Consider the following 24,423-nt stretch of genomic DNA (forward strand, 5'->3'; position numbering starts at 1 on the left):
TTGCTTCCCCTGCTATCGGTGTGCGAGTGTGCTTTTTACGAGATTTTTTTTTTTGTTGCACTTGCTTTCTTGTAACCGTCCAACTCTTCCAACTCTGTAAAGCTGCGCTTTTTTGTCGGTTCAAATTTATGCTAACAAATCCGCATTCCGCATTCAGCCGGGTGCTGTCATTGAGGCGAGCATCTTAACGACACACTCGGGCGCATAAACTCCCGTTCCGAAGACGAGTACGTCATCCCAAAACCAGGATGGGCCCGGGGGGAGGGATAGAAGGAAGAGCACCGTCTGTTGACAACCAGGATAAGAAGGACAATTCGGGCCATGAAAGTGAGCATTGCAGCAGCGCAGTGGATGCGAATGTGAGTTACCGGAAGGTAGGAGCTTCCATCCAGGTGGCACCATCGCGTTACCCCGTTGGCAGTTGCCATTCAAAAGATGGATTATGTTCTGTAATGAAATGCAGCTACCCTTTTCGCTAAGGTGTTGTACGTGTGGCGATGAACACGTAGATGTGTGTATGTGTGTGTTTGTGTGCGTGTGTACGGGAGTAGCTTTTAAGCTTCAAGCCTTCCTCTCGCAGGCGGCCATCAGCTTACCTTGGCGATACACACAATCCACACAATTTGAGTGCTGTGGCAACCAAGGATACGAAGCGCCATGATAAAAATCTTAATAATTTAAGCATCATGTTCATCTTTGGTCAAAAGAAGCACCCGACACGACGGTACTAAACAAAAACTCAAACCTCGAAACATATTCAACGAATAAAGCACACAAAAAAGTTCTTTCCCGCAGGCTGTTGTTTCGATGGGTAGCAGCAACAAACTGCTGGAAAAAAAGCACCTTGCACACCATGCACCAAGCCCTTTGGTGGAAGCTTGGTATTGCGAAGCACATTAATAAACCAATGAGCGTTGAAACTACCGACGGTACAGGCTCGTAATTTTGTGGCCACATGTGCATTATCTGGTGAGTATCCGGCGAACGAGGTGACGTCAAATGAGATACTAATTACTTTTCGTGGTTACCGTTGAGTGCGACACTGAACGCCTGAGATAGTGACAACGGTTTCAATTCAAAGGATTCAAAGGATTGACACAGCTAGTTCAAAAACACGTTCTCTTAGAAAAGTAGGGTCAGTTCAACTTGGCTACCTTATACAAGCCTAAAACCAACTCTGACCATCAACTTCAGCTTATGCCTCTATTTACACTCCAAGTAACTGTATAAAATGGTAAAATTCCAAGTTTTGGATCGTGTGTGAAGCCCAAAATTTTCGAATCTGTTATCTACTCTTCGTTCCTGTTCATTTGCAAGTCTTGGATCAGTCTCACACAACATTGTTATCGGGTCACACAACATGGATGGGGTCGGTCCATTACAACGAATCTTATCTACTATATTACGTTTCATTTGTCCTCAATCGTCTGCATTCCAGTGCTCATAGGAACGCTATCTTTGATCTTCAGATTTTCGGACCGTGTTTGATCACGACCAATCTCTTCTTCTTACAAAATTAGCTAAATTGAGATTCCCCAACGATTTCATCTTCTAAATCACATTCAATTAAACAATTCACACATGTTGTTTAAAAATAAACTCCGAAACATATGTCAGAACTTCATGTTTCTCTGGCGTTCCTCAGGATAGTGTTTAAGTCATCCACTTTTCTTGCCGTTTGTGAGCAAAGTCTGCTCTATTTCTCCCAATAACAGTCATTTTATCTTAACTCTTATCTCCTTTTAGACGTCCACATCTCGTATATGGTCAACGCAGCTTATCATTTACTTGGTCTCATAAGCTCGCTTATTAATTTGTTTATTTATTTATATTTCATGATCACGGCTTTTGCCGTATTGTCAGTCACAGAGGGCTGAAGTAATTACAATTTTCACAAGGCATTTCCTCCTTGTCCTTTGCCTTATCCCGGGCATACTCGGTTGTGGATGTCTTTTGAGGGGGTTGTAGTTGTTGGAGGTGTTATTGTTGAGTGTATAGTGTTAGTGTCCTATTTCGTTGTGTGCTTGGGTAATGAAGTTCTATTGTTTCATTGTGATGTAATGTCCATGACTGTACTGTACTGTACTGGCCTGGTCGCTCGATGATCGGGTCTGGGCGGCTGGTGGAGTGAACCAATGGCGATCTAGTCGTGCGCTGTTCGGGACTGAACGGGACTGTAACAGAACAAATAACAGTTATAGTTTGCGGACAACACAAAACACCCGATCTGCCTCCCTTTTGCGGCTCCGGTGGTATCCTCGAAGGCGACTGTTTCCTCAACGGCTAAGGCACTACAAAAAAAACATGGAAGGACGAATACAACACAACGGATAACGAAAGGTATAGGAGGAAGGGGAAAGAGGGAAAATAGGGATAGGATTCAACGGAGAAGACCGTTGTCCCTGGCGAAACGGAAGACAAGCCTCATGTACCTCAAGTCCCTGCACGCCAAAACATCCCGGATCGGTGTATCTGGCTGTCTGCCGATGGCCTCAACTGCGCTTATCAAGCTGGGTCTCGCAGCTTCGAATTCCACGCAGGACCACAGAAGGTGATCCACATCGTGGAATCCAATACCGCAGCCACAGACTTTCGTCTGAGCCAGATTAATACGCTGTAGATGTGCATCCAGAGCGAAATGATTCGACATGAGTCGAGACATCATCCGAATGAATGCACGATCTACAGAGAGCCCACCGAACCAAGGCCGCAGGGACACTTGCGGAGAGATCGAGAAAAGGTATCGCCCGAGTTCGTCCGCCTTCCACATACTCTGCCAGCGAGACAGGAAAAGTTGCTGTGGAAAACGAAGGAACTCTTGGGCAGAGATTGGTCGGTCGTAAAATGCGCCCTCTCTGACGCCTGTTTTGGGCAGTGAGTCTGCCTTCTCATTGCCGGGAATTCCGCAATGAGAAGGGACCCAAATTAGCGAGATTCTGTACGCCTTGTCGAACATTGAGCCAAGAAGTTCAATGAGTTTTATGGTAAGGTAATCCTGACTCTTAATAGGCTTTGGGGATCTCAGTGATTCAATAGCACTAAGGCTATCTGTAAAAACTGGTCCGGAGGACTCGCTGCTATCAGTAATAGTGCGTAAAAGATTGCGGCAAGCTCTGCGGTGTAAACACTACACGGCTGGCGCAATTTGTAGAAAGCTTCGGTGGACTCGCTAAAGACACTTTTGGAGCGGCTTCCAAAAGTGAAGGAGTCATTAGAAAGCGATTCCGTTTTTTTGTCGAATTTACCCATCAGTAATGCGCACCAGGACTAGTGTTACATCTTTTCTGGTATGTTCTCTTGGTACCAAAATTCAAAAAACCGTTCGTTTTCGTGATGATCATTTGCGACAATCGACGTAGAGGAATAAAATGAAGATAAAGAAAGAAATGAACTGTTTCTTAATAACAAAGTAATTTAAATTTAAAGAACACAAGAAAGGCTGAGGAATTAAAATAAGTGGTAATTTAAGTAAATTTAAATTTGATAATGATTTAGATTGCAATAACTCAACCTATCATCGGAATTATCTGATCTTCGTTGTCGGAAGTTCTTGTATTGAGGTCTTGTAGACCCGATACTTAAGTATGCCAGATTTGTTTGGAGACCTTATGGCATTGTCTGGACTACTAACGCGCCTTTGAGATCGCTTCTATGTCGATCTCGAACGTTACCCAACTAGGTGTCATCTGTTGGAGCTTCCTTTATTGGAATCCAGATGATCCCGGACTCGAGGTGTGTTTATCACGGGTTTTCTGTTAGGAGTGACTGATCCGGTTTCCTTCCTTTTGCGTATTCGTTTAGTTGCTTCCATCCGTTTCCTTTGTCCCTGTGCACTATTAACGATCCTAACACGCCACACCTGGCATGGCCTTAGACGTCGTCTAGAAGACCACGAAGAGACATGTTTTATTATTAGTATGACAATCTGGCTTATATTGTTTTACGCAACACCAGATTTCGAAGACATTCAAACGAAAATTAAAAGTAATTAATATGTCAAGAAAAAAAACACTCCATCTCCTCAATGCAATAAAACACTAAAAGTCGCACCAATTGGTAAGGTATGCAATTGCAGCTTAAATGAATCTCATACTTTTCCTCCTTCTTCTTGCTTTAATGTGTATCAGATGTCTATCTGTAACCGTCATTTTGGTTCGTGTCCAACAAATGAAATTGGGTTACAAGGGTTGATGTACGCTGGTTCACCCTCATCAATCCAAACATTTCCCTGCTATTAAATGGTTTGCCCCTTTCAGCATGATTCTGACACGGACGCATTGCTTCACACGGTGGGACACCTTTTTTTTTTGCTCAATCCAAATACTGGACACCAAAAAGTGCAAAGAAAAACAAAAATCCACCAACCCATTGCAAAACGTATTGCTCTAGAAATTGGGAGATGCTTCACGAATTTCCTGCTTTTTACATTACGCCTTCAACACACTTTCCTTCATGACACTCTCTTTCCTGCACTTTACACCTCCTAACCATTATGCGGGTGAATGGATGGCCAGCCTCTTCTTCCATCTTTCTCTTCCATTCGCACAACCAACATAACGCGCAATGTTTAATTTCTGAACCATTGTTTCCGACGCTGCGCTTCATTACCATTGCTCTATGATCGTCATTAAATATTTCTCACAAAACAGCACGAAGCATCCCGAAACGGACACTAAACGGTGCGCCAGTGCACTGAAAACGTTCGTAAATAGTGACAAAAGCAAGAAAACGGTGGAGAAAAAATATGTGCAGCAATCTAGACGAATCGGATCGGGATGAAAATGCAAGAAAAAAGCACCGTAAGGTGGCAATAGGAGAAGAAACAAAGAAGGAAAAAATGGTAAAATGGACGCGAAAATCACTCCGAGACAGTGAACAGCTTTGACTTTCCACCGGGTGGAAACACATTTGGCGAGGGCAATGTGCACTGGCCTTCTCATTATCATAAATATTTTTTCACCATTCTTTACCGAAGTTTTTAGGTACACGGAGACATGAATGTACCCCAGCAACTGTAAGTTCCATTACACGATAGAGATAGAGACGGAAAAATCATTTCAATCCAACCCTACCGGCGCTACGCAATCCTTCAGGCCACCGCGTGATAGCACCATTTTTTATATAGTATGTCCTTATACTTTTTCTCTATCTTTCGTTCAGAAATGTTCTCTTTCTCTCGCATGCAACCCTCTTTCCAGTAGAGTTGCAAAAAAACGATTCCTACATTGCAATGATCATTGTTGAATGCTGGATGGGAATGAAGCGCACGAAAAAAAGGGTCGTACGGGTTGCGGAAAAGTTTTCGGAAAACTTTTCCTATTCTTTCGCATTTATTTTCCCGCCTGTTTTCCGGGTTCTTAACGATTCATTTTCTCGTGATAAAACAAAATTTCGTTTTGATCTTCGAAGCGAGAAAAGGGTCCTTCACGAAAGTGCGGCAATGGGCGAAAGTGTGCGGATCTCTTCTTTGCAAATTTTAACTCCCCTCGGAAAAATCATCATTCCATCGCCTTTCGGTAATGGGTGGATGGTACCCGACCGGGAAGGGATGATATGATAGTGGGGCACGGTTTTTGGTCACGCCCGGAACCGGTATCACTTTGCACGAGCACCACAGTTCGGTTGGCCGGAATTGGGTCCACTTTTCCGACGATTACTTTGGCAGAGGTTTTTAAGTCGTGCTCTTGTGCTTTCCTGGTGCTTATGGCTACGGAATCGTTCAAATATCCTTCCCCTCAACACTTTTTTTTGGTCCATTTCCAAATGGGGGTTTGGAAAGCTTTCCGTTACCGGTTGCATAAGTAATGGAAATAACCGTCCAGCAGTTGACGAAAGCTCGGTTTGTGTTATCAAACGGATTAAGTCGATCCGCGGTATTTTACTGCTCACATACAAACACTCGCACAGAGACAGAGACAAAGACACTCCGAAACGATCGAAAGTGGGTCGGATCGAAAAGAGAAGGAGAAAGAAACCAAAAATAAAGCTACCGAAGAAAACCGATCGTGGTTGATAGCACACACAACAACACACACAAAAAAACCCCCGAAGGGCTTTTATTCCCGACAGGCACGGGCGGCCATGGGAAAAAGGGTTAGACGTCGGGTGGGCGGTGTAATCGGAAAATTATTTGGCGAATTCTAAATCACTTCCCAAGCACTCTAGCGCGTGCTTCGATTGTTTGAAGCTGGAATTTAATTAAATTTTTATTTGAGTTTTCCCAAGCCTCGATGGTTCTGCAATTGCTGCTCGTCAAAAACAGGGAAGAAAAAAGGGTGGAGGAAAAAAAAGAAAATCCATTTTCCACCCGAAAAGATGTCAAGATACTCCCGCACGGGGCGGGTTAAGCCGTTCCTTCCCGGAAAGCATCAATGGCTCGAGGACTTGATTGCATTGCATCGGTGGGTACTTTTTGGGCAGGTCCTTTGGCTGCACTGCTGCACAACTTCCACATGAACCGAGCCGAAAAAAGAATTTCGGATATCCTTTTGCCAATACCGAACCGGGTGTCAAGCATGGCCAAGAATTAAACGATGTAAATAAGGGAAGTTTTGAATGTTTTTGCCACCGGAATACTGGATGGCAGTATTTGCTGATGCCGATGGAGACGGTCAAAGATTATTTACGATCGAACTGCCGTGCTAAAATTGCTTCCGAATCTTTTGTTTATCGTGCACAACTATTTTATTTCGAAATTTAACTTCCAGTTCAACTTGTTCCGTAAAAACTGGATCTCATATTTAAAAGCTTCACTTGATTAGTTGAAATACGTTTTATCGTTTTTCATCATTATTGCATCATTTACGACTTTATGAACCGAAAAGGGGGGTAGGGTTTAAATTTGCTCCACACGTGTCAGTGTGACATTTGAATGCGTGTGTTAATTGAGATGCCCATTTGCTTCCCGCCGTACCACGCTTCGGCCTTCCCCGAAACATGGCCACTTCATTTGCATTATTGTAATTTTCTATCACTTAATGAGTATGCAAGTGCATTCCACCGATCGGTTTCCATTTCGATCCTTTATTGAAATGAAATGGCAGATGGTTTATCGATGGAAAAACGAACAAGAGAAAGCATGCATTAAAATGGTGATGGGTCATTGATTTTGAAATGGGGTTTTCGGTGGCTAATTTGCATGATTAGAATGCTTTCGGTTTATAGTGTGCTTTTTCCTTCGATGAAATAGAATTGGAAAGTATTTTAGGTGATTAATCTGTTTCCTGCTAAACTTTTTTGTCAATCATTACAATCTTTTCCCGTTTGTTCCTTTTTCCTTGCCTTATAAAACATCTTTCTAAAAATAATTCAATTTTTGAATAAATCTCTTACTGGAAATCGTTTATCAATTTTTCTTAAAACGATTAAAAAAAACCTATTAAAACCATAATGGACACCAGAAAGGACAAAGCTTTTATCCTAATTAAAGTATCGCAAGCAAAGCAAAGATTCACCGCATCAGATGTACGGCAGATTGCATACTGGTAGGCGTTTTTTTCATAAAACGCCAACACAAAGCATCATTCACAATATTGTGGCAAAGCATATTTTCTTCTTTTCCGAAAGCAAAAAGAGGAACTAGGAAAAACAAACTATCCGTCTCTTGGAGTGCTGCTGTTGGGTGAAGGTTTGAGTGAAAGTGTAGTTTGTCATTTGCATTTATCCTTCGCAAACATGCCTCCTCGGTTCGGCCGTGCGGCCTCCCCCCACCCCGCCCAGGGGTGATGAAAGATCGAGCAATCATTTTCGCTTGCGGGTCAAACCATCGCCACTCGGACTGGAGTGACTCATTACGATTCGTTTCTATGATCTGTCACGTTTTGCGGATAATTTCGAGGCCGGTTTGACCGGTACGCGGGTGGGTAAGCGAACGAGGAGTGCTTGGGACGATGAAACCAGGCTGCACTTTAAGGATTGAGCACAACACCAACAACGATGGACGATGATGGGGCTTTGTCTGCGCACTGCTAGTTTGTTTATTTGCATATTTTCTTTCATTTTGTTATTTTAAAGATCTGGGAAAAAATATGTGTATTTTTTTAAATACTATAGAAAATATTATAGAAAAAAGTAAAACAGTAAAACAATGGAAAATAAAAAATATATTTTTGGCTATAATTTAACTTTCAAAACTTACTTAAAGAAAACGCATTCGATACTGCAAAATATCACTTAAAACAAATCACTGTGATTTTCTAAAGCTGTGAAACAAAATTGACACTCATTATGTGTTTTTAGTAACATGGTCTTACGCATTTTTCTACTCGAGTACGTTAGTAAAACTCATGGTTAGTTTAAAACCACTATCATTTAAATTAAAGTGTGTTAATGTGCGCTTTCGGATTAAAACTGAACAACCCAATAGTTTCGGCTGAACAATTATTATCGGTCTTTGCTTTGTTTACTTCTTCGCGTTTCATCTACCGGCGGGTCAATTATGTCATCAGTGGAGCAATAAATAACGCTCTAATATATTCAGTGTGAACGTTAAAGTGCTGTCAAATAAAACACAAATAAGAAAATACACACATCATAAAGCAATAAACATACAACAAGCAGTCTGCCGACAATAGACTTGTTAGTACAAATATAAAGCATCAAACAACCCAAAACGCTTTAATCACAGCAGGAAAGTCCGCACTTATGAGTTTTATAACTGTAACATAAATTGTACAAATGATACCAAATTTCACAGACAGACGTACTAGTGGGCATTAACTATTACGATCGTCACGATCGAATTGCACATCATAATTGAAGGTTAATTTTTATTTCTTCTTTCTTGCAGCCCGTGACCTGATCTATTTATGTTACGAAATTTGATGATGAAAAAAAACATCGACACAGACAATTGTACAGCAGCAGTGAAGCACCCGCAACGTACATGTAAAAGCTGGAAAATAAGATAATTATTAAACATGAAAGTGGTTCAGAGCGATCGAATTGTTTTGGTGGGCTATTGGCAATCGTACGATCACATACGCCAATGGTAATGCTTTTTCGATTCTCTTTCATGCTCAAACGTACATTAAAACCCCTTCACAAATATTGTTTCGATGTTTGTAAATCATTGCAACAGAATTCGATTAAGTTTAACGAGATACTCAAACAAAAGTCGATTAAAATTATGTTACAACCCTTTTTGCAATTTGTATGATTTGTCTCATTTTCTTCTATACCGTAACTGTATATTTTTACTAGTTCCTCTTACCCGTTGAAGGAATCTTCCGTACGGTAATGTTACACAATCACAGCACCAACGACAACAAGCGGTTAACAATACTTTGTAATTTCGATCGAAATGAAAGATACATGAAATTATCTCATCCATTCCCGTGGTTTTACCATTCTCATTTTCATTTTGACATGAACCACCCGCTCATCCCTTACCTACAGCCCTCACCCTGTAGGAATTTGTGCCGGGGACAACGTTCCGGGACATTGCGGGAGTTTTGAAGCACAGGATAAACTTTGGTGCATGTGCAGGTTTGTGCGAAAAGCATGTTTGCATTTGTTTGCCATTTTGTTCGAGATTCGTTTGGACGGGGTTTTTGTTTTGTGTAACATTACAACTTGACATACCCATCCGTACGGTATAGGACAGTCCGAAACCGGGCGGAAAGGGCAATGGATATATTTAGAGACCCGTGTTGCTATCCACTCACGGGTACAGAAACCGGAAAAGCACGTGTCTGTGTTAGGATATAAGGGCGCATGACGGGGGTTGGTGTGTTTTCTCATTTTCGAAATGTTGTATCCAATTTTGGATTTTCTGGACGGTCTGGAAAGGAGCGTTAGAAGAAAAGAATGAAATAAGCAAACATCTAAGCATCCGATTTTCGTTTGCTACCAAGGATCGTGTATACATGCAAAAACCCCGGTCCAGGGCTGTGGAGAACGCGGGACCGTGGGTTGGACGGAAGGGATGTAAATTGAGCATGAAAGCAGTTGTAGAATTTTGTAGCGTAAAAGTCATCGTGGGAGTAAAGAAGGGCGCTCCCAGTCACAGATCGTTAAGGATTGTTGCAGTCTTCGTTCGACTGTGATGCACTCCGGTCCGGTTGAATATATCTCTTTTGCTTGCTGGCAATTGTAACTGCCCGGTTAACCAGATTGCAACAAGAAGCAAACATCTTTCAGGTTCCCTGTTTGTGTGCGTTTTTTGTTGTTGCTATTGCTATCTTTATGTAATGAGTAATATAATTTGTAGTCATTGTACAAAATGGATACCGTAAGAATGCCGTCTGTCGGATGCATCTGTCGGAAAACGGCAACCAAAAGCCAGGAGACAATGAAATTCCGATGCAAACTAATCAAGGCTAAATCATGGCTTTGTGGAACACTACTTTTACCACCAACGTTACAAGCACCGGAAGAACAGGAGTTTGGTTTTTTTACTCAATTTTTTTTTGCATGAGTGTACATTCAAAACCTTATCCTTCCACATTTCGATCGGGAAGAGAAATAGTTTGTTCCTAGCCCTGGAACTCTTATTTGCAGCACTAACAAAACTAACATCTGAAGCTGATAGGATGAATAATGTTTGTTTCGAAGCACTTGCTTGCTAGCCAGTAAAACATTTACACATCATTGACCAAACCGATAGCGGTAGCATCCATTTTTAATTTCCGGTTTTGTAATTAGTTTTGTGTGCTTTCAATTTACACCAACCATAGGATGATGCGCTAAATGTTTGTACGAGGGAGTCACTACTATCTTTATTCTCGCTTTGTTTGACATCCGAAAACAAAGCAAAATCCAAAGCAAAGTGAGCTCATGGAATGGATGAAAGAGAAAGTTTTTCAGTGCAAATTTGTTTCTTTGAGCGAAATTGAACAAATATTATATTTTTTTTTGCATTCAAACTGCGGTTTGTTTTTAGGTAAATGTATGATAATTATGTAGCATTTTTGCTATCCATAATTTTGATTATTATTCCACATAAAGTATAAAGTTCGTACGTTTATCACACGATTGTTGAGTTCAATTTCGCTAGCCAAATTAAAAGGAAGCTAAAATTAAACATATTGTAACACTCTTTATTAAAAAGAATAAAACGAATTTAGCTAATACAAAAACCCCATGACAAAAGTTAGCTCAAAGTGTTTGAAAACAATCGTAATCTGGAAATTTTTGATTGCAATATCGTAAGTTAGATGACATAAGAAACGGATAAAATCAATTAGGTTCGGAGACATTCCCAATACTTTTTACTTCTTTTATGAAGATATAAAATGTTGTTTGAAATATTGTGCGTAAAATAAACAAAAAAGTGTTTATGACAAACAAATTTTTTTTTAAATATTTTAGCTAATGGTGCCATTCAGCTCATATTGAAATTTGGAGAAAGGCTACCAACGATATACACCAAAATTATCCGACACAATGTCGATTTCCTTTACGACCACTCAATGCCTGTTTGTGGCTGCTTTGATCTTCAACGGTGTTGGCGTACCAGCTCGTCTTAGCTCCGTTAATTTCTTTGCGCCGTGTGAGAGCCTAAGACAAACGAGTAGTAATCGAGAATTGCTCTTGTTAGGGCTACTTTTGATCGCTCCAAAATTCCTTAAACATATCTTGTTCCGTTTTTAAAGATAATTATTTTTTATTGTTTAAATTCGTTCTTCAAATGCTACAAGAAAATTGATTATAAAATGGCTTTATTTAGAGATATGTACATATGTTTTCAATAACAATCTAATAAGGTGTAACATTTTATAATTTTTTTTATGGCAACCTTAAATGTACGTATGTTGTATCGGTCTACAATGATTGTCCTGGAATACATCGGTACACGGCTCATTAGTCGGATAATGGAACATTATATTGAAATATTAGCTTCAACAGTTAGAATGAAGAATGAAAATGCAATTCCCGCAGAGCTTTGACAAATTCCGCAAAGCCTTTGGTTTCTTTCTTTGTAAGCGACAACCGCCCACAGCGTGTGGCAATAACGCAGTCAATTCGTTGATTGCAACCACTCACATTCCCTGTCAATATGCACGATTCCTATGGTGATTTCGTTTCCCGATGACCTAATACTTGGAGGACAAAACACGGCAAAGTGGAATGATTGTTTCGAAACCGTCAGAGCAAACCTCAATAATGTCATGCATACAATGATGGGTTGGAAAAGCCAAAAAAGAAAAAAAAAACAAACATAATGCATCCTTAAAACCACATTGATACACGAAACAGTGATAGATCTTTTTCCTTCCTGATAGCTGAATTGCACCGTTTTCCATCGGCTGCACATTTTCACATACCGATGCCGTCAGGATATTGGCTACCAATCTGCATCCCGTCAAACGGGAACCAATGTCACTTCCTTCCCGACATTGCATCCTGATTACTGTGCAGGAAATCATTAAGGAATCTTACTCCCCCAGTCTGGGAAGCGTCCTTCAACGGGAGTCCTCGATAGAGCGAAAGCATCAACCAAACATAACAGGCACCTCGTATTGTGATTGCAGTTGAATGACGTTTCGTCCGGCTTTCCCGCTACCTAGAAATTGGGTCGGTTCGCCACTCGTAAAGGACTTCGTCCATCCGTTACGAGTTCCGCTTCCAATGCCGATACACTCGTACTCGACCCGGCTGCTTCCTGTCCCGGGAGTCACGTAATTGAACCAAACATTTGTTATTGCTACAATAAATGTTTTGTGGAACATATCGTTCCATCTCGATCATTCCATTGCATTGGGGAGATAGCAATGAATTGTCATTGTCAGAATACACACAAGATTCGTCTGAGTAGGTGAATGTTTTTGGTGTGTTTGTCATGTTTGCAGGATGCACCAACCGGCCGGGTTGACGGGAAACCGTCTGCACCGAATCTGCATCCCGGCTTGTCTAACGATTATAAGGATGATAGGCCGTTCTTCAGCTGCAGACATACGAGGATATTTTAATGATAATTTTCATTCCTTCTCGTGCCGGTGCTTGACAAGTAGCAGCAGCGAACGTTATCCTTCCTGCCATAAACTGATACGGTGCATGAAGCAAAGTCCCTGCAGGTGCAACAAACAATAAGCTCGCTTCCGTTAAGAGAATCTGATGAGATCTTTGGGAGCGACAGTGGGATAATCAAGGACAGAACCGAATGGCTTCAACATACTCATTCGTTTACCCCGGGAAAGAGACACGGGTTGCGGTGCATCGAATAAGACGCAGATGTATGTCATCGCCAGAGGATTTTGTTACAGAATTAGTGCAACTAGGTACACATCACCAATAGAAGATTGTGAGCTTTTTAGCTTGTACTTTGTACTGATTATTATTTTACGCTGAAAAGGAATGCTGCAGAAGTTAACATTTTACACCAATAACGCATCAATGTAAGCTTTAAGGAAAATTGAATTTGTCTAATGGAATAAATCAAATGATAATAATCCATCTATCTTTCGTATAGCATTTAACTTACACATTTTGATACGACGGATCTTGATTGTGTTTTTATTTGTTTTTTCATATTCTTTTATGTTAAAGAAGGAACATAATAACGATTTTCTATGAATTCCTTTAATAAATAGCCCGTAGAGTTTTCAAGGAAGTCCGTAGAGTTAAATCAATAATATTTATCCATTTAGTTATACGCGGAATGTTCTCTTTCTGAGATCCATCCAACATGATGGTTCCTCGTTGCATTCGCCTTCTGCATAAAATCTGATAATCTTAAAATCTCATCATACAATAAGGTACTGGGTCCTGGAACAAGCAGCCTGGAACTAGAACTTCTAGACGAGCACCGACCACCACGCAGCCGAGACCGATTTCGTGCAATAAAATTATGTTTTCTTTTAAATCTTATTTTAGTTTAATTTAACTAAATTTTCATAAAATTTTAGTTTACCTATTTTTTTTAAATACAAAGCTAAGTTTGTCCGGCTTTGCTAATAAAAACAATATTTTTTTGTTTATTGCATAGAAGAGAATTTGAATAAATTATTAAGGACCTACTTGGTTACCTTGTTATGACTTACATCGATGTAATTTCTATCAGTTCTTCCAAATAATATTAGCGCCTATATACTAGTCGATTGTTATGTTTTGAACTCACTTAGTAACTACTTCCTCCGTAGCAAGGACTTACTATCCGGCTACGTGGTAAACATAAGTCTAGTAAGCCAAAAATGGCCGCCATGACATCCAAGGCTGTTAAGCCAAGAAGAGAGAGTACCTACACCATAACTACAAGATCAGTAACAAAGAGTTTCTTTCATGTATTATGAAGTTATATGCTACAACAAGGCATTAAAACAACCTGTTCAGTGTGTGTAGTTTATTTATTTTTCCATATAATTTACCTAGAATGATTATACAGTACTCTAAAGTAGTTCTAGTGAATGCTCCATTTCCTTGCTAAGAACTTGAAACGATTTCACCGAAGACAAGTTTTTGAATAGCTGATTTAGACCATTTAGACCATTTAGACACTTTAATTTTTTTCTGGAAGAAAACATGCGGTTTATTGAAAACCCATCGAATTGATGTCAAAATGCATAGAAAAACATAAAACTCTTAATAGGTGCAGTAAAGGCAAAAAAACACCATCTTTTGTACCAAATAAGCAGTTTTAAGAAAGTAACACAGCCAGCCCGTGCTTCATAAATAAAAGAGCAGTTTTTAAAAGTGCCTTTATTCAATTGAATTAGTGATAACAGCATAAAATCTGAACATTCGAAATGTTTAATCCAAACATCTAGGTGTACTTTTCTTAAAATTGGTTTTCTAGAGCAGTGCATTAACTTTATCGAATTATCGAGCATCTTGCGATAGAGTTGTACCAATGAAAGAAATTCCCACGCATTAAAACAAAATAATGGAAAGCTTTTCTACAGAATGCATTTGCAGAATGGTTTTGTTCTTGAATTGTTATCTCCCTCTCTACCGCTTCATAGCGTCAAAAGAGAAAAATAAAATGCAGATAAATTGTATTCTTCCACATTGCTCGATATGGTCGTCACACTGATTGAATAAAAGCCAAAGTGCATTATAGCATTATTCCCTCCAGAAAGCATAGAGCTGGAAATTTGATTAGCTTCTGCATATCATTTAGAGAGCATTTCGGTTTTAAAACCCCTTTGGTTTTCCATTTCCTTTCTTACTTTTGTGTGATTGGATGTATCGGTACGCATCTAAGCAATGAATAAATTGCTCAACATGGCAAACCCTGGCCATATAGGTACATTCCGTTTGTCGGTTACTAGTGTGGCTTTAGCAGGGTAAATTATTAATTGATGCAACATTCTGGAAGGATGAGCAAAAGGCAGGAAACTGCCTTGCATCGTCTCATTCTTCTCATGTAAGTAATCAACACGCAACGTACGGTTCACTACACACGCACATACTGTTGAATGTAAATTCGCTTGCAAACCCCTCAAATCCTACCAACTGAACAGGGGGACAGATGATAATTTTGTTTAAAATATTAGCTACCGAATGGGAGACGCTTCTGTGTGAGCGTCGGGACGGAAAAGGTGCAAGAAGATTCATTGAGACATTTGTGAACCGGAAGATTTCTTCTTCTCCTACTTCTCTGACACACACACACACAGAAACACGCGTCCATCCACCAAATGTGGGCGGAAGATAACAACATGTAAACATAATCATTTGCATGTCATGGATCAAACCCCATCATGGGTGGGGATGAACGATACGATAAGGGCCGGCAGTTCCTGGTTACGGTACAGTACAATGGAACGTATCGTACACGTGGAATGTGCATTGGAATGTGTGTGTCTGTGTGTGTGCGAAAGGTCGACGGATGCAATGCAGACCATATATCACACTTTCCGAGTGCAATATGTGATTAGACTTTGGACAGTACTAAGCCTGTACGGTTCCATGGTCCGTTTGCAGCACGCTTTCGAGCACATTGGAATGAAAAGGCCTAACCGAACGAAACGTGTAAAATGGGGGTGTATCTAACCTACGAAAAAGGTCAGCCCTGTGGTTGTGATAGGCCCAGAGGTGAAGAATTTATTTTAGGCCCAACGGAGCTATGATGAACCGTAGCGTTCCACACGATTCGTGTTGACACTGACGCGTTTGATTTCTCACTTTCATTTCATTTACCCCAAGAAAAAAAAAACACCAAAACTAAAACTACGACCTTTTTCGCTAAATGTTTGACATTATGTTGCTTTATTTCCTTAACTAAAACCCATTAAGCGTTAATTTTCGAATAAAACCAATCGTTTAGCGAACAACGTTCGTGTGTACATACAGGAAGATTTACACATACAACTCACAATACTCACACCATACTCGTCACATTTCTCCGCATATTCCTCCTTTTCAATTGTTTTTTTTTTATTTCCTCCTGTTATTATGGCAATCCTAGACGATTCGTACCGGTAGCGCCGGTGTCTAGTTTTAAATGATTTACGATGTGCAATTTCCGTATAGCAGTCAGGCTGCAGCAGTTAGGTGCACAATATGCGAAAACAAAGCTCCCTTCAAGCTGCTATTGATATCGCCTTTGGTGCGAGTTCGTTTAGGGTTTGAGGGTCATGAAGGTGACGCTTGTTTCGAGCTGCAGCTGTTCACACCATCGTTTGGTAGTGTTTACCGGAAATCTCTGCCCATCCTTCATAACCTACCAACCTCACTGAAGGCTGATACGAATCACGCTTTTCTTGCAGCCGCACAGCAATTCTACAACACAATACTATCACGTCTTAAATACGGCTAAATAAAAAAAAACAGCTACACAAAAGGGAAAATGAGAAAGAAGGCAGGTGTGTGCTACGAAATCAAAAACCCCCCTTGTTTTAATGGGTTTTAATGGTTATGTTTGTTTACGTACGAATGCTGCGATAAAAATGCAGCAATAGTATGATCGACTCCATGTCCATGCTGCAGGAAGTAACCCGATCGATAGATACTTTAAAGCTAACTATTAACACTGGCCCGAACGGTGTGGTCACACTGAGCGACCTGTTAATTGAGCCGCTGCGAAATCGTCTCCACTTTGGTGTTACGTACGGAAACGGTCCGCTGACAGTTGATCCAACCCCCCCCCCCCCCCCCCATTTGCCAGACGCCCTTACCGGTACGCACAGGCACACTGATGATTGGGCAATGTCTGGTTGAGGTTCCCGTCGTTGGCCTAATCGGTTTGCATAATCATCCGCGCTTTGGCTGGATGCGGCTTACAGAGTCTTTTCTTTCAACACTTTCGCGCTCGTTAGATGACCTTGACTGTACTTGACCGTGTTGCCAAACGATCGGAATATTCGCCTCAGTACGTAGTACAGACTGGCCAGGAGTGCCACCGCTAGTACAATCCCGGCACCGATCACATCGTAGTAGTGGTACACCAGGAAGGACATGTGTGCTGCCGGATAGCGATAGTGCTCCACACCGTTATGGCGGATGACGTATTCCGTCCACCAGACTGCCTTCTCTACCGGGCGCATCGGTTGATCGCGCACCAATCTGCCCAGCCGGGCAACGTTACGTTTATACCTGCCCGTAAGGTGGTGTTAATCAGTGAGAACAAGGTTTACGGTAAGGGTTGCCATCTTCCGATGGTGTCCACTACTTACCGCTTGTTGCTGGCAACATCCATGATGCACTCGCGCAACGACTCCACCGATAGTCGCTCCATCCACACCGAACGCCCTATACCCCGCTCGATCACCTTGTCCGCGTTGCCGAACTGATCGAAGTTGAACGGTATCACCACGAGCGGAACGTGCCGGTCTATTGCCTCCTCCATCGATTGCTGTCCGCCCTGCATAACAAACACTCTCACCTTCGGATGGGCTGCAGATGAAAAGTGGTCAGTTTTGGATGGAAAATCTATTAACAAAGTGCCTTTTTTTAACAAAAAAAAGGGCCACACAAAAGCAAGTGCACTGGAGTGTGTGTTTTTTAAAGACATGATTATGTCCATGACATTCCGTCATCCGTATCACGTAAGTTTCCACTCAACTACCCCGCACTACACTCGCTCTCTCTACTTCTTTTGGCCGTTTGTTTCTCTAAAGGTATAGTTGTAGGGCACGATTATTGTTCGTGGTGCATTGCTTTGATAACATGATGGCTGTATGAATTGTCCAACAGAAGCAAAACATAAATATATCATATTTTCCACTTTCCAAAGTAACCAAAGCATACGGTAGGTCTTGGACACCCTCCTACGCAAAGGGCTGCTTTAAAATTCACATATCTATACAATCTCTAAGCATAATTTTAAAAGTCAAACATTAAAGCTACCAGAACGAGACATAATGTTACAAAGCTATATGTAATTCCGTCTTACTTTTTGCTTTCCATTCGTCACGAATTCACAGTTTTTCTTTTCCAAACGTTTGTTTGTGTTGTTCTTTCATTTCTATTCTGTTTGCTCTCCCAACAAACCAACATCTGGAGTGATCTGATGAGATAATAATTAGTCATTCCACGATTTACATACATCAATAGTGATCTTGAAACTCGTGTCACCTTCGAAAACGGATCACCATCGTAACATTGGGCTACAAATTCGCCACAAACCTGCGAGCTTTAGCACGGCGTGTAGTGCAAACATAATTTTACATAATTAATTGATATCTTTCTTTTTTCTTTCTGCTGACGCATCGTACCGGGCAAACATTGACTGTTACCCGTGGCCGGTGATCTTGAATATTGACAGACGAATGGCACATCTTCCAGAGCGAAACCTGTTTGTCTGCCCCGGGTACCCTTGGAGCGCAACATCCGAACGATCGAAGGTATCTGGCCAAATTTGCAACTTCCTCGATGAACTTGACATCTTCTAAGCGGACCGAATCTGCATCCGAGGCGAAAGTGTTATGCAATAATCATATTCATCCGCCTTTATCGATGTGTTCAAGCAAAGCAGCTTTAGCTCGGCGCATTACGTCTTCGCGTGGTCGGTAATGTTGGAGATAAAACCCCAAGACCACCGAAGAACGGAAAGCGAAACTAGTTTCTCGAAATAGCAAACTAGCGAAGGGCAATATCAGTAGGTTGTGATCTTTCCCCCTCAATGTCATGAGTCAGCACGAAAGATAACAAAGCAGCTAGAGGTGACTCTGGAAATGGACCCCCAATTTGTGATTCTATAGAAAATCCACCAATCAATCGTCGAACGTGCGTGCGTGTTTGAAAGCCAAACTCGGGGCACCCACTCAGCGGGTGTGGAGACTCCCGAAAAACAGAGTGTATTATGCAATGCATGGATCCGAACAGCAGGAACTAGGTCAGGGATGACTTTCGAGAGCACTCCTGCCCGTTAAGACATGGATGCTGTGCCACGTGCCCTGACCAGCGCAACACCGTTGATGACATTTGATGGAGAGCTTTAAGTGTGAAACGTCAAACGGTCAAACGCCGCAGAAAGTGACAACGCAGATGGAGATAAAGACATCAAGTATGGAGTATTTTTTGTTGCTGTCTAGTTCCTCCTCCATTTCCCACAGCTAAAGAGTTCGTGCATTACTGTGTTAGACAGCTGTCTACGGGTTGAAAATGATGGATGAGTTTCGAAAGCCCTGCAAACGATCCGCTAAAGTATCGTTTAATAAAGCGATTGATAACCAATCAGCGGGTCAAACTACATATCCGTTATGGGCATTGGTTTTCAGACGATCGAGTCGAACGAGTAGCGACAAAAAGGGAAAATGCGTTTTCCCCCGTCAACCAACGTTGTCATATCAAAGTTGGTTTTACCCAATGGTATAACTAACACATTGTGCATACAAACAAATTCGCTCCGGATAATTCTTGGACGAACACGTGTGTAAATGGGCCACACTTTACAGCAGCACATTGATCTTGGTGATATGCGAATTTAAGGTGTGCAGCAAAAACCCAGATCGCGCTCGTCTTATTTCCATCCATCCACAGTGCCGTGTTGGGCATGATCGGTGCGCAAACGAAGCAATGTGCGAATTGGCAGCATCAACAAAATGCGCGTCCTACTATCGTTAAACAAATGTCAACAGATGGGAACAAATAGCAAAAAAAGAGCATGTCATAGTATGTTCCCATTGACAACCATTAAATAAGGGTAGATGTATGTAGTAAAAAAGTAGTCAAGTAATGAACCATATTAGAAATAAAGCAAGATAACAAATGTCCACAAAAAAAACCCCAACTACTCGTGCATCACTTTTAAAAACGAATTTTAAGTCATCTTTTCTGCGGTTCAACCTTGAGCTGTGATACAAGGAAAATAGAAAAAAATAAACAACTCCTCCCGCTTCAAGGATAATGTCGCAATAAAAATGTGTATTGCCATTTTTTAATGTTAATCCAGTAATGAGCATTGCTTTTAAGCGTCAATTAAGAGCACATGAGTGCAAAGCCAAAAACGGTTTCGTGATACCGTGTGTGTGTGAGTGTTTATTTATGCTGTCCGTCTGGATACATTGTTTCTTTGATTAGCTAATAGTGTGAGCAGTATCGTCCATGCATGTCGTTAAAATATTAGCATTTTTTTTTTGCTTGCGCGCGAAGCGACATTACCCATATGATACCATTTGGGTCACATCACATCTACATACAGTTACATATGTACAGAGTATCGCGAAAGTATCCCATTTTCTAAGTAACACTTGTTGTCAACGCAGATGACGCCATACGGTCCCTAGATTCGTATACCCTTTTCGTCTAAATCCACACACACACACACCCACACGGAAGGAGTTACAAATGTTGTCCCTCCGTATTACTTCCACCTCGAGATTATTCTCGATCAAAGTGTGAAAAATTGATTCAACACAAACATCCCTGACCATCCATTCCGGCACTCCCCAAACATGACGTCTATGTCCCTGTTTGCTGGACATTTGGCTATTGTTGGACAGTTTTTGGAAATCCTAACTGCTTCGTTTTGCACCTTCCTTTCATTACGTCGAACAGCTGTTGGGCTACTCACCGAGAAGATCCTGCTGTGGTAACCAGCGCTCCATCCGAATGTTGGTAGTACCATTCAGATCCAGATCAGCATCATGCTTCCACAGCACGTCATACTTGAGCGATTTAAACACCTCCAGAAAGAGGTTCAAGTTGTGCTGGTTCAGCGAATCGCTGCGTATGAGCGTGCCCAGACTAAAGTACACCACACCGTGCACCGAACGATCGAGATACGCTTGCAGATCGGTCGGTAGCGCCTTTGGAGGTTGAATGTGCATAAAACCGAGCTGTATCGAGTTGGGCACTAGGGGACGCACATACCCAAGGGATGGTTCCGCGTTTACCATCAAGAAATCGACCCGACGCATCAAATCCCACGAGCGTGTCATATTGCTGCCAAAGTTTTGTTCGATCATACGGTCGAATATAGCGAAATCGGTCGGCAGAATGTGGAACTGGATCAGCAGATTCGAGATGACCGCTTCAACGCGTTGGAAAAAGTTTAAATCGTGCGTAAACTTGTGATTCATCTCGGGATGTGCAACCACATTCATTACGTTGCCGATCGCTTCATGGCACATGCCCATCGAATCGATCGAACTGATACCGATCATCGGTGCCTGGAACAGCTCGGCGAACGCGTACATCGGTGTGAACTGATAGTACTCCACGATCACCACATCGAAGTGTGCGTCCCGGGCATGTATCAGTGCCTGCACGTCCGGATGGGCAAGTTCCGCCTCCAGGAACAACCGTGTCGTCCTGCGCAGCTGTACCGCAATCTGGTAAAAGTTCATATTCCGCTGCTTCATATCAACCACGTCGAGATTTTGCTCCACAATCCGATACGCGTAGCTCCAATCGATCACGGTCACGTTGGGATGGTCCGTTGCGAACGGATCCGTCGTCATAATCGTCAGCTCGTGACCCCGCTCGATCAAACCCTTCATAAACGCTCGGTACACGATCTGATGGCTGCGGGCTGGCGAAGGAAAGATGGCCAACACCCTAGCACCTTCGGTTAGGGTGGGCATCTCCACTGCTACTGCTGTCAGCAACACCACCATCACCATCCGCACAATCCCAACCAAACCCCACATGGTTTCGACCTTATCGTCGAGGAACTTGATAAACACTTTTCCCCAACAAAAGGACACACTGAGTATTTGATTCTGGAGCACAAGCTTAATTTTATCACCATGAAAACACTTTCACTCACATGCAACAATTTTTTCCCAATTATGGTACGAGTGCACGAATCTTTCCTTATCTAATTCGATAACCACCTAATCTTCGCACATCTCACCGTACGACCGTCGTTCAACTAAAAGAGACATCGGGCGAGGATGGTGAATTTATATGACCGTCTCACAAACGATCGTTCGCGAGATCACGACTCCACCACCGTACCAGCAGCCGTCGTACCACGCGATCTTCATCAGCCGCGACAACAGCGACACGCTACACGAAGGCAACACGAAACTTATGTGGTGAGATGCGTTTGTCGTACGACTAACGCAACATTTCTTAGGCGGCTGTGAAGCACGATGGAAGCGTGTGGGAATATCGATCGTGACGAATTCGTTTGCAAACGGTTCAGTCAAATGGGAGTTTTTTTTTTGTTTTGGTTGCGGAATGTTTGGCTTTTCATGGTACGTTCAACATATAAACCGTTTAATTTGTTTACTTAACGACTACAATGGTTTTGGCGGGAGAAAATAGTCGCACACTCGTTATATCATTATTGAAACATTTAGCGATGAGGGTCAATGTTAGATGCATTCCACATGTTTTGACAAAAAGACACATGCGTAAACCACTCCCTTATCTGGCTAGAAAACAACTCATAATGCAGCCATCAGCGAAACAGATTTGTTGCGGTTAAGACGCACCGATCTTAACCTCGGAATGAAAAATGATCCAAGTTTAGTCTGTTCGTCTATTTTGGACACCAGTGACATGTTAATTTTTATTGGTACGACATCTCAATCGTAAAAGAACTGATTGTACACTATCAATCTTCACCATTACTAGCGTACTTTGATTTACTGCGTCATCACCCCTAACCAAAAAAAGGGATGCTTCTCTAATGTTTTGCGTTTGGATGAAATATTGAAAACAAATTAAGTGCAATAATTATGTTATTATACGGTTGGCAGCAAAGCCATTTGGAAACACGAAACATAATGAAATGGAAATGAAAAATCTACACATTCTTTCGTGCCGTTCGTTTCTTGTGCACAAATAAACCGACCCTTTCGTAGGTTGAGTAAGGTCCGGTGAAAATTAGATTTCCATTTACCCAAAAAAAAAAAAAAAACGCACCATCGGCAAATGTGTGAAGGTTGTGCCGTATTGTACAACAAATTAGGCACCAAACATTTTTACCCAGCACCCACCGTTAGCTGGCGCATCGACCAGTATGTCTTGTAACCTGTCAGAAACAAAAAAAAACCCGTGATGTTGCAAAAGAACCGCACATCGAACGTTTCCAATTCGATTCGCACCCGTGCCCTCGGTGGTGGTAGCTCTGGAACCTGGTCAGTGCGTTTCCTCGCCTTTCGTGGGATTTTTGGAAGCTTTCGGTGTAACGCATGTTGCTTCAAGTTGTTAGCAGCTGTTATCGAATCGTTTACCTCGTGTGTCCACTACGGAACCGTACGGATGCGGACAAGCTGCGAGAAACGGTTTGAAACTGAAACTTTAATTATGGGTTTTTATCTCACAATTTTAAATCATAGAATGTTAGTAGCTTCATTTGGGTAGGTTTAAGCGTACCTTAACGCCATTGAATGAAGCCACAATGGAATATGTCAAGTACCTGTCATTCCTACCTCCCAAACAAAAAAAAATAGGAAAAAATAAATCCAAGAGAAAGGAACACACCATCCAAAACGCTTTTTTAATGAACGTTTGACCTCTTTCCAAAACAGCTCGAGCTGCATTTGTCAACTGGACTACTTCAACAACAAACTCCAAAAACATACGCGCGCGTACACACACACCGAAGGTCATCGCAAACGGCAAACGGCTAAGTATCGTTCCTCTTTATGAATGGAAGCTTCTTGGGAGGAACAGTTGAGGTTGTGGTGGATGTGGGAGGTAACTCTTATGCTATGGACCACCAAAAAATACGACATTGGGTACGCCACACCATGAGTTGCGGTTTACATATCTTCCATCCCCCCCCCCAGCACGAGGGGTTGTACATGTTTGCATACGCATGCAAGCAGCCAAGCAAATGGGTGTTCAATTGTTGTGCCTTAGCATTCCATCAGTGTAAAAGATCAAACGCGAGCTAGAAAGAGCCAGCAAAACGTAAAGTGTTAATGCAATCCTTTCGGACGATGTACGTACGTGGAGCATCGCACACAGATACACATATTTCGGGAGGGTGGTTGCACGATAACGTCCTATAGCAGCATATTTGCCTAACAAACCGATCACGGTTCACGCGCAACACGGACAAACCAAACCGTACAAATGCCACTTAAGACTGATGGAAAGCATTTGGAAATGTGTGCCTTTTGAAATGTGCGTGAATATTGT

General features: G+C 41.9%; 1 protein-coding gene across 1 annotated transcript; it reads right to left on the reverse strand.

Annotated features, from left to right (window-relative positions):
- Window positions 1–17,033: 17,033 nt before the first annotated feature.
- LOC125762508 (UDP-glucosyltransferase 2-like) lies at window positions 17,034–23,182 on the reverse strand. Its single transcript, XM_049424668.1, has 3 exons — window positions 20,897–23,182; window positions 17,556–17,775; window positions 17,034–17,475 (listed from the first exon to the last, which is right to left on the reverse strand). Exons 1-3 carry the CDS (start codon window positions 21,972–21,974, stop codon window positions 17,160–17,162), a joined length of 1,614 nt encoding a protein of 537 aa, XP_049280625.1. The 5' UTR covers window positions 21,975–23,182; the 3' UTR covers window positions 17,034–17,159.
- Window positions 23,183–24,423: the final 1,241 nt, after the last annotated feature.

Source organism: Anopheles funestus, chromosome 2RL, assembly GCF_943734845.2.
Source record: "Anopheles funestus chromosome 2RL, idAnoFuneDA-416_04, whole genome shotgun sequence".
Classification (NCBI taxonomy): domain Eukaryota; kingdom Metazoa; phylum Arthropoda; class Insecta; order Diptera; family Culicidae; genus Anopheles; species Anopheles funestus.